This window comes from Phyllobates terribilis, unplaced genomic scaffold (assembly GCF_046119375.1).
Source record: "Phyllobates terribilis strain yellow unplaced genomic scaffold, ASM4611937v1 Scaffold_11__3_contigs__length_659146591, whole genome shotgun sequence".
Taxonomy (NCBI): domain Eukaryota; kingdom Metazoa; phylum Chordata; class Amphibia; order Anura; family Dendrobatidae; genus Phyllobates; species Phyllobates terribilis.
Genome location: NW_027362771.1, coordinates 581417831 through 581430310, shown reverse-complemented (window position 1 = coordinate 581430310; position 12480 = coordinate 581417831). Strand labels below are relative to the sequence as shown.

Here is a 12480-nt window from a genome sequence, read left to right as displayed (position 1 = left end):
ATGGTAGGAAGAGAAACCAATCACAAACTAAAATGTTTTTATACAAATGCACAAAGAATGGGCAACAAACAAGGAGAATTGGAACTACTAATGCAGGAAAAGAAATATGATGTCATTGGAATCACTGAAACTTGATGGGACGATACACATGATTGGAATAAAAGGCTAAAAGGATACAACTTATTTGCAAGAAACAGACTTGATAAACGAGGAGGAGGTGTTGCATTGTATGTTAGAAAAGCGTATATCTGCACAGAGATTGAAGCTTCAGAGACTGGGAGTTCTGTGGAAACTGTTTGGGTAAGAATACAAGGAGAGAACAACAGAAAGGACACCATTGTAGGCATTTACTACAGGCCACCTGGGCAAGCTGAAGATATGGATGAACTCTTTATGTATCAAATGACCAAGTTCTCCAAAAAATATGACGTAGTGGTCATGGGAGATTTCAACTATCCAGACATTTGTTGGGAATCTCTCTCAAGTAAAACTAACAGGTCAAGCAAATTCTTATCCTCTCTTGCTGACAACTTTATCTTCCAAAAGGTAGGGGAGAAAACAAGGGGATCTGCTACTTTGGATCTAATCCTTATAAACAGGGAGGAAATGGTTGAGGAGGTAAAGGTGGCTGGGACCCTAGGAGGCAGCGATCATGCTATTATAGAATTTTGGATAACTAGAGGAGGAAGACATGTGAAGACTCAAACTTCAAGGTTAGATTTTAGAAAGGCAGATTTTAAGAGACTCAGAAATAGAATAGGAGGGATCCAATGGCTGGATGTCCTTAAGGACAAAAATGTCCAGGAAGGATGGGAAATTTTTAAAAATGAGATTCTCAAAGCACAATCGTTAACAATCCCGAAAAGTAGGAAGAATGGGAAGCATTTAAGGAAACCAGGATGGATGAACACAGAACTTAAACACATGCTAAAAAGAAAGAAAGAAATGCTTATTAAATGGAAAGAGGGAGGCATATCTAAAGAAGATTATAATGCAGTCTGCAGATCCTGCAGGGCACGTATCAGGTTAGCTAAAGCTGACAATGAATTAAGGCTTGCAAGAGATGTCAAAAGCAATAAAAAAAGGATTTTGGGGGTATGTCAAAAGTAAAAGAAAAGTCAAAGATGCTATAGGATTTTTACAGGATGAAAATGGAGAAATGGTAAGAGAGGATGTTGAGAAGGCCGAACTTTTTAATTCCTATTTTGCATCCGTTTTCTCTCAGAAAGAAAATGTAACATCAACTGATCTTCACTGTCCTTTTAAAGGAATAGAGGAATCCAAGTTATCTGTAAACAGAAAGATTGTGAGGGAATATTTAGCTAACATAAATAAGTTCAAGTCTCCAGGTCCAGATGAATTACACCCCAGAGTACTGAAGGAGATCGTAGAAGAAATTTTAGAACCACTCTCCATAATCTTTGAAAATTCTTGGAGAACAGGAGAAGTCCCAGAAGACTGGAGAAGAGCAAACGTTGTTCCTATCTTCAAAAAGGGGAAGAAGGTGGACCCAGGCAACTATAGGCCGGTGAGTCTGACTTCTATACCAGGAAAGATCTTTGAACAAATTATTAAACAACATGTATGTAAGTACATGGATAAGAATGAAGTGATTAACCAGAGTCAGCATGGGTTTGTAACTAACAAGTCATGTCAGACTAACTTAATTTCCTTCTATGACAGAATCACTGACTGGGTGGATCAGGGAAATGCTGTAGATATAGTATATCTTGACTTCAGCAAAGCATTTGACAAAGTATCTCACACCATCCTTATTGAAAAAATGACCAAGTATGCAATGGACCAGGCAACTGTTAGGTGGATTCATAACTGGCTTAGTGATCGGACTCAAAGGGTGGTTGTAAATGGCTTCACATCCAGCTGGATGAATGTCTCAAGTGGGGTACCACAGGGCTCCGTCCTGGGACCTGTATTGTTCAACATCTTTATCAATGATTTAGATGAAGGAATTGAGGGTAAACTGATTAAATTTGCTGATGACACAAAGCTAGGAGGGATAGCTAATACTAGAGAAGAGAGAGAGAGGATTCAAAAAGACCTAAATAAACTGGAGCAGTGGGCAGCAACCAACAGAATGGTTTTTAACAGGGAAAAATGCAAAGTACTACATCTGGGCAATAAAAATGAAAAAAGCATATACAGAATGGGAGGAATAGAGCTAAGCAACAGTACATGTGAAAAAGACTTAGGTATACTAATAGATCATAGACTGAACATGAGTCAACAGTGTGATGCAGCAGCAAAAAAGGCAAATACAATTCTGGGATGTATTAACAGAAGCATAGAGTCTAGATCACGTGAAGTCATTATCGGTCTTTACTCCTCTTTGGTCAGACCTCATCTGGAATACTGTGTACAGTTTTGGGCACCACATTTTAAAAAAGACATAGACAAACTGGAGCAAGTTCAGAGAAGAGCGACCAGAATGGTGACCGGTCTGCAAACCATGTCCTATGAGGAACGGTTGCAGGATTTGGGAATGTTTAGCTTGCAAAAAAGAAGACTGAGAGGAGACTTAATAGCGGTCTACAAATATGTCAAGGACTGTCACATTGTAGAAGGATCATCTTTATTCTCATTTGCACAAGGAAAGACTAGAAGCAATGGGATGAAACTAAATGGGAGGAGACACAGATTAGATATTAGAAAAAACTTTTTGACAGTTAGGGTGATTAATGAGTGGAACAGGCTGCCACGAGAGGTGGTGAGTTCCCCTTCAATGGACGTCTTCAAACAGAGGCTGGACAGACATCTGTCTGAGATGATTTAGTGAATCCTGCTTTGAGCAGGGGGTTGGACCAGATGACCCAGGAGGTCCCTTCCAACTCTACCATTCTATGATTCTATGATTCTATGATTCTCCCCCTATCTGACCACCATCTACTCACATTCTCATCCCTGTCTTCCTCACCTGTCACCCATGTCCAGAAACTAGTGCACCCCCACAGAAACCTCGCACATCTAGACATACACACTATCTGACTCTGTTCTACCACTGACATCCATATCTTCACTTCATGACACAGACAGCGCCACTGCTTTCTACAACGCCACTCTTGCATCAGCTATTGACTCGGTCACCCCTCTCGTGCATGTCAGAGTGCGACGAATCAATAGACAATCCTGGCACAATAACCTCACTAAAAAGCTTTGGCAAGTGTCCAGGGTTGCGGAGCGGCGTTGGAAGAAAACACATTCGCAAGATGACTTCACTGCATTCAAATCAGCCCTCACCTCTGCTAAACAGGCCTACTTCACAACTGTTGTATCTTCCTTATCCTACAACCCCAAACAGTTATTCAACACTTTCAAATCCCTCCTCCGCCCTCCACTGCCCCCTCGGACTTCCTTCATTTCTGCTGAGGACTTTGTCACACACTTCAAAAACAAGATTGACCAAACAAGGCAAGTCTTTATTGTTTAACCACCACAACCCCTTTGTTTACCAGACCAATGCCCTTCCCCCATAACCTCCCTCTCCAACATCACTGAAGGAGAACTTACTTGTCTCCTCTCCAAATCAAACCTCACCACATGTGCACTTGACCCCATCTCACCTCCTCCCCAACCTCACTCCCACACTCATTCCATAGAGAACCCATCTCTTTAACCAGTCATTAAATTCTGGTACCTTCCCCAATGATTTCAAACATGCCACAATCACACCTACCCTCAAAAAGCTATCCCTCGACTCAATCTCTTTGTCCAGCTCCGCCCCATATCGCTGCTCCCACTTGCCTTCAAACTCCTTGAGCAACATGTTCACGCTGAACTTTCCTCTCATCTCTCGCTCTTTTTGACAACTGAAATCTGGCTTCCGTCCCCACCATCCCACCAAAACTGCCCTGACCAAAATTACTAATGACAGCCAAAGAGAACAGACAATTCTCCATACTCCTCCTTCTAGACCTGTCCTCTGCCTTTGACACAGTTGACCACTGCCTCATACTACAGATCTTCTCTTCCATTGGCGTCAAAAACCTTGCCCTATCCTGAATCTCCTCATACCTTTCCATCCGCACATTTAGCATCTCCCACTCCACCTCCTCACCCCGCCCCATCTCTATTGGAGTCCCTCAAGGCTCTGTCCTAGGACCCCTACTCTTCTCCTTCTATACCCTAGGCCTGAGACAGCTCAAAGTCCCATGGCTTCCAGTATTATCGGTACGCTGATGACACTCAGATCTACCTCTCTGGCCCAGACGTCACGTCTCTGCTGTCCAGAATCCCAGCATGTCTATCAGCCATATCCTCCTTCTCCTCCCACTTCCTCAAGCTCAATATGGAAAAATTTGAACTCATTGTCTTTCCTCCATCTCACGTATCTTCCCCACCTGATCTATCCATCACAATAAATTACATCACTCTTTCCCCTGTACCGTAAATCCGCTGCCTCGGAGTAACGCTCGACTCTGCCCTGTCCTTCAAACCCCACATCCAAGATCTCGCCACCTCCTGTCGCCTCCAACTCAAAAATATTTCCAGAATCCGTCCCTTCCTCAACCCTCAATCTACTAAACTGCTTGTGCATGCCCTCATCATCTCCCACCTCGACTACTGCAACATCCTCCTCTGTGGCCTACCTGCTAACACTCTCGCACCCCTCCAGTCCGTCCTTAACTCTGCTGCCTGACTAGTTAATCTCTCTCCTCTCTACTCCTCCGCTCTGCAAATCCCTTCACTGGCTCCCATTCCCCCAGCGTATCCAGTTCAAACTACTAACACTGACCTACAAAGCCATCCATAACCTCTCTCCTCCGTATATCTCTGAACTAATCTCCCGATATATTCCCTCACGTAACCTCCGGTCCTCCCAAGACCTCCTTCTCTCCTCCACACTTATTTGCTCTGCACCCAATCGCCTTCAAGACTTCTCCCGAATATCCCCCGTCCTCTGGAATTTCTGTGCCTCAACACGTTCGATTATCCACCAGACCTGGATCCTTCAGATGGAACCTGAAAACCCATCTCTTCAAGAAATCTTACAACCTGCCATGACCTCGCTGCCACCTCAACACCGGAGCTACTGCAACCCCCCAATCTACTGTCTCCTTCCCCATCATCTGTTACAATGTAAGCCCGCAAGGGCAGGGTCCTCTTCCCTCTGTACCAGTCTATCATTGTTAGTTTGTTTACTGTAAGGAAAATCTGTATTTTGCATGTAACCACTTCACATGTACAGCACCATGGAATCAATATAAATAAATAATAACTTTTTTTTACGGATGGGGGAGAGCGTAGGTCATTTACTGGCCACAGTGGCCGAGGCGTAACAGGATTCCCCAGTTATACCCCTCCGTAAGGTTTTATTTGCCTTGTTTTTGTTGTATTGTTCAAAACTTTCAATAAAGATAGTATCTTTACAACTGTTTCAGAAAATTCACAAGTACATTAGCAGCAATAGACTGATTCCTACCCTCTCCTGTATTGAGGCATCTAAGAAGCGTGTGCGAAGGTCATTGTGGAGGGAGGAGGTGAGCTGTGACATCGCCTATTGTCATTGGTGGATCTTGTGTTTTCTACTGTATTTAGAGGTTTTAGTTGGAATTGTAATCCTCCCTCTGATGAGGAGACTGCTGAAAGTACAGGAAGTATGCGTGAAAATAGGCCGCTCTGACCCTGAAACTCTTCTGATCTAGTCCTGCCCGCACAGCTGAAATGTCTGACAATGTGTCGGTATAGGTGACCACCTTGAGCGTGGAGCGCCTTACACACAGCAGTTGTTGTGAGCCCTGGTCTCTAGGGGGGGTCTGAAGACCCCTCTACCAGGTTGGGGTGCAGGAGCTGATAGTCACACCTTTGCTGGACTAACCTCGGACACTATGGCGGTTTGCTCCTCCCACTTTGGGGTGACTCATAAGATGCAGCATATCCCTTTAAAAATTAAGTGACTCAATATAAACAATTTATTTCCTTTTATTGTTAGAAATGTACATAATTATTATTATTATTATTCTCGTCCAATATGTACAATATGTATATATATTTATTACTCTAATTCTACAACAACCAGCGAGTAGCGATGATGATGATGATGATGATGATGATGGTAAGAGAATAGTAAGAAAATATAGTTTATGTCTATATTAGCTAAATATCATGTCTACCAAGCCAGAACAGCGAGCGCTGGGCGACTATTCTGCATCGTGGTACGTTCCGTTCATGCCGAGGCCGCAGGAATATGATGGAAAAGTAGTGAAAATCGGATTGCGTGGATAACAGGTAATTTAGCTTGAAATCCATGTATTCTTCACCGCCATGAAATTTTTGGATGCATCTATTTATTACCAATCTGGCAAAATAGCACAAGGGAGACGATCATGGCCGCCAGCTGGAAGGAAGGAAGAGACAAAGTTATGAACAAGGTTACAAAATCATGGGTGTAGACACTTTTGCAACCTTTTTTTTTCAATTTTTTTTTTAATATAAAATGAAGCATCTTTGCAAATATCTTCATTAAAAATCTTCAACCGTTTTGTGTTTACAGCTCCTATGCAGCTCTATGTGTCGCCGTGATGACTACAGACAAATCCTGTGATGTCTAATCCTGCGGTCCTATGTTACTGCAGGAGGCAGATCGAAGAAGGTAACCACAGAATTGGTGTGTTTGTAGCTTATAACCACAGAAACACAAAAGGGCATAGGGGGCTGCATGCACGAAACGGTAGGTGGGTGTTTCTGCATGAAGTGCCAGCAAATCAACAGGGCCTGAACAAGCAGGAAGATTTGCACTCGGAATCTGTAAAATAACGGATTTGTCCATAATGTAGGTTTCGGGGATTCGGGACACCTACCTCCAGTCCGCAGATTCCTAGGGCAACACCTCCTACAATTTTTCCATTTTGTGACAAAAAGTGTTCGAAAGCCTTAAAGCAGCCCTGGAAAATGGGAGAACAAAATTATATATTTACAAATGTGAGTTTTGAGCATATTGTGTAACTCAGTCCCAAATAAATCATTCCCAACCTCACCGTGACCTCTGATGGACCTGAGCATACAAAACCGCTTTATCTGATACAGAGGTGAGATCCTCCCCTCTGGACCTCGTATGACGAATGTCTGGAGCGGATAGACCTCACCGATCTGTCTGGAGGGCTGTTACTGGTTACAGGCCATGAAACGACTCGGTGACAAAGCTTTGGCCACTGATCCACTGGATCATCAAATTTAGATGCTAAATTACTGGATCATCAGGTTTAGATACCAAATCAACGGATGACCAGTTATAGATTCTAAACCGCTGGGTCATCTATCTAGTTAGTATCGAACCCACTGTGGATCCATAAGTATAGACTCTCAACCAACATATTCGACACGGGTGGATCATGAAGGAAAGATGACTAGGCAGAATGTAGAATTTAAACCAATAGATCATTAGGTAGCCTCTAAAAAAGTGGATCATGAGGAAAAGACTCTATACCAGTGGATAATTAAGTAGACTCTAAAACACCAGGCCACCAAGTATAGACTCTAAACCAGTGGTTCACAGGGCATAGGCTCTAAATCAGTGGATCTCAGAAGATAAAACCAGTAGGCTGCATTATATAGACCTTAAATGAGTGGATCACCAGATTGACTATAAACCTCGAAGCATAGACTCTAAACCAGTCGATGACTAGACTTTAAACCAGCGGATCTTGATGCATAAACTGTAAACTAGTAGATCATCAGGTAGATGCTTACCAAGTGAATCACCAGCTAAGCTATAAACCAGTAGAAGTAGTAAACCATAGTCATTAAACCAGTGAACGACAGGACGTAGATTCTAAACCAGTAGACCACTGTGTAGAATCTAAACCAGTGGATCACCAGATAGACTATAAAACAGTGGAACTTGAAGCATAGACTCTAAACCAGTGTATATTAGAGCGTAAACTTGAAACCTGTGTACCACTAGGTAGACTCTGAACCAGCAAATCATGATGCATAGATTTTAAACCAGTGGATCCAAGGGTCTTAACTCTAAACCATTGAATCCATCGCAGACTCTAAACCAGTGGATCACCAGATAGACTCTAAACCAGTGGAACTTGAAGCAGAGATTCTAAACCAGTGAATCACAGCCTAAAAATTGAAACCTATGGATCACTATCTAGAATCTGAACCAGTGGATCACTAGGTAGACTTTAAACCAGCAGATCATGACGCATAGCTTCTAAACCAGTGGATCATCAGGAGTAAACTCAAACACTGAGTAACAACGTATAGAAGCCAAGCCATTGGATCACTAGGAAGACACTAAACCAGTGGATCAGCAGGCATAGACTCTACGGAGAGTAAACCACTGGGCCAGGATACTGCAGAATCGGTCACACATTGTTGGTACTGAGGTTTCAGCCACTATAAGACCACCCTGGACCATGGATGAAATGGCACTGGTGCACACTATCAATCTGGTAGTAAACTGGCTGGTCCCACGCAAAGGGAAAAATGGTAGTCTGAGTGATCTAGGCTCACACATTATGTGTGGCTGTAAAAAAATACATCCTGATGCCTTCATGGGCTGCTGTTTTTCTTCTGCATTGTGGATCTCGGGTCGGGTCAGGGACAATCTAGTAACGACCATTGCTCCATTATTAGGGATGATGGTTGTCAATGCTTTGCCCCAAAACAGACTTCATTGCTGAATACTGTCGCTCATATAAAGTCCATAAGGTTTGCTGATACAGGGCTGTTCTTATGGGGAAAACGCAGCTCTCAATGTGGGGCACCACGGGTGATGGTGTCACTGCAATATACACGAACATTGTGAATATAGAGGCACTATACCCACATATACAGCATTTAGTAACACTCCTGGATACTATTTCTGCTATAAATTACAGAAAACAAGAATTGGAATCTTCTACCTTCACATCAGAGCTGATATTGTAACGCTGGCAGGGGCTGACGTAGGAGCAGCACACCGGAGGGTATTCCTGGTGAACTCGGTAGTAGGTGGAGTTGTTGAAATCTTCATAACCATGAAATCCACAGCATTTGAGCTGAAAAAAACAACAAAACTCAAAATATTATTCTCTGATGATGCTGATAACTAATTAGAGCTCAGGGTTCATTTTTTGATTTTTAAAAGAAAAATTAAAGTAGGCACTGCGTCTTATATAAAAAATATAACTTTAATACTACTTCCTATGTACAAGAATAAAACTACTATAATACTGCCCCCTATGTCCCAGAATATAACTACTATAATACTGCCCCCTATGTCCCAGAATATAACTACTATAATACTGCCCCCTATGTACCAGAATATAACTACTATAATACTGCTCCTATATACAGGAATATAACTACTATAATACTGCCCCCTATGTACAAGAATATAACTACTATAATACTGCTCCGATGTACAAGAATATAACTACTAGAATACTGCTCATATATACAGGAATATAACTACTAGAATACTGCCCCCTATGTACCAGAATATAACTACTATAATACTGCCCCCTATGTACAAGACTACTATAATAATGCCCCCTATGTACAAGAATATAACTACTAGAATACTGCTCCCTATGTACAAGAATATAACTACTATAATACTGCTCATATATACAGGAATATAACTACTATAATACTGCCCCCTATGTACCAGAATATAACTACTATAATACTGTCCCCTATGTACAAGAATATAACTACTATAATACTGCCCCTATGTACAAGAATATAACTACTATAATACTGCCCCCTATGTACAAGAATATAATTACTATAATACTGCCCCTATGTACAAGAATATAACTACTATAATACTGCTCCCTATGTACAAGAATATAACTACTATAATACTGCTCCCTATGTACAAGAATATAACTACTATAATACTGCCCCTATGTACACGAATATAACTACAATAATACTGCCCCTATGTACAAGAATATAACTACTATAATACTGCCCCCTATGTACAAGAATATAACTACTATAATACTGCCCCCTATGTACAAGAATATAACTACTATGAGGCTATGTGCCCACGCTGCGGAAATGAAGCAGAAAATGTCTGCTTCATTTCTGCATGTCCTCTCCCGGATAAACGCATGCGGAATTCCACACGCGTTTATCGTGCGTTTATCGCGCGATTTCCACATGCGGAATTGCCTTGCATTTTTTCTTGCATTGCAAAGGCAATTCCACTTGCAAAATGAATTGACATGCTGCGGATTTTTCTGCGCATCAAAATTGCTGCGGAAAAATCCGCAGCATGGGCATTAAACTTGCGGAATCCCCTTGGGTACCATGGGGGGCGGATTACATAGAGTTTCACAAGCGTTTACGCTGCGGAAATTCCGCAGCATATACGCTTGAAAAACGCTACGTGGGCACACAGCCTAATACTGCTCCTATCTACAAGAATATAACTACTATAATACTGCCCCTTATGTACAAGAATATAACTACTATAATACTGCTCCTATGTGCAAGAATATAGCTACTATAATACTGCCCCTATGTACAAGAATATAACTACTATAATACTGCTCCCTATGTACAACAATATAACTGCTATAATACTGCTTTCTACGTACAAGAATATAACTACTATAATACTGCTCCAATGTACAAGAATATAACTTCTATAATACTGCCCCTATATACAAGAATATAACTACTATAATACTGCTCCTATGTACAAGAAAATAACTACTATAATACTGCCCCCTATGTACAAGAATATAACTACTATAATACTGCCCCTATGTACAAGAATATAACTACTATAATACTGCCCCCTATGTGCAAGAATATAACTACTATAATACTGCCCATATGTACAAGAATATAACTACTATAATACTGCCCCCTATGTACAAGAATATAACTACTATAATACTGCCCCTTATGTACAAGAATATAACTACTATAATACCGCTCCTATGTGCAAGAATATAGCTACTATAATACTGCCCCTATGTACAAGAATATAACTACTATAATACTGCTCCCTATGTACAACAATATAACTGCTATAATACTGCTTTCTACGTACAAGAATATAACTACTATAATACTGCTCCAATGTACAAGAATATAACTTCTATAATACTGCCCCTATATACAAGAATATAACTACTATAATACTGCTCCTATGTACAAGAAAATAACTACTATAATACTGCCCCCTATGTACAAGAATATAACTACTATAATACTGCCCCTATGTACAAGAATATAACTACTATAATACTGCCCCCTATGTGCAAGAATATAACTACTATAATACTGCCCATATGTACAAGAATATAACTACTATAATACTGCCCCCTATGTACAAGAATATAACTACTATAATACTGCCCCCTATGTACAAGAATATAACTACTATAATACTGCTCCGATGTACAAGAATATAACTACTATAATACTGCCCCATGTACAAGAATATAACTTCTATAATACGGCTTCCTACGTAAAAAAAATATAACAACTATAATACTGCCCCCTACCCATGAGGCAGGGCCGGACTGGCCATTGGAATTGGAATTTTTTTTGGCTGTGGGGGACCATCATACTATATGGACGTTGTAGGGGGATCATCATACTATATGGGGGCACATCATGCTATATGGGGGCTGTAGGGGGATATCACAATATATGGGGGCTGTGGAGGAACATACTATATGAGGGTTGTAGGGTGACATCATACTATATGGGAGCTGTGGGGTACCCATCATACTATATGGGGGCTGATGCGGAACATCATACTGTGTGAGGGGGTCATCATACTATATGGGTCTCTGTGGAGGGAATATCATACTCTATTAAGGCTGATGGGGAGAATCACACTGTATTGGAGCTGTGGGTGACCATCATACTGTGTGGGGGACCATCCTACTGTATTGGGTCTGTGGGAGGCCATCATATTGTGTGGGGGGACCATCATATTGTGTGGGGGGACTATGGGGAAATCATCATACTTTGTGTGGTGCTGTGGAGACCACCATGTTGTTGGGGGACCATCATACTTTGTGGGGAGCTGTGGTGAGCATCATACTGTGGGGGGGGGGGGGTCTGTGGTAACCATCATACTCTGTTGAGGGCAGCGGTGACCATCATACTGTTTGGGGAGCTGTTGGGAGACCATCATTCTGTGTGTGGAACTGTGAAGACCATCTTACTGTGTGGAGGTTGTGGGGCAATGATGCTGTGTAGGTGGAGCCTGGATGTGGGAACATCATTTTGTATAGGGGTGTCATACTCCATGGAGGCCATGGAAGTGGTGTCATAGTGGGTGAGAACACTAAGAGGCTTAAGTAGGGGCAAAATAACTGTGTATGTCTTCTGTTACTGCGCCTATATGACTTTTCCTATGAGGCCTTGTGTTTATGTATGTCCCTGCATTATTACAATAAAAAGGCACTGGGGGTCATTATTATAAGGCGGCACAATGGGGGATCATAATCATTATAGGGAGAGCACAGGTGACGTTAATTATTATTATAAAAAAACACA

General features: G+C 41.7%; 1 protein-coding gene across 1 annotated transcript in view; it reads right to left on the bottom strand.

The window, feature by feature from the left end:
- Nucleotides 1–5921: 5921 nt before the first annotated feature.
- TSPAN16 (tetraspanin 16) overlaps nucleotides 5922–12480 on the bottom strand; it is an 85640-nt gene continuing 79081 nt past the window's right edge. Inside the window, 3 exon segments of the mRNA XM_073654235.1 lie at nucleotides 5922–6352; nucleotides 6816–6899; nucleotides 8871–9005. Coding sequence (XP_073510336.1) covers nucleotides 6299–6352; nucleotides 6816–6899; nucleotides 8871–9005 — 273 coding nt within the window. The 3' untranslated portion in view covers nucleotides 5922–6298.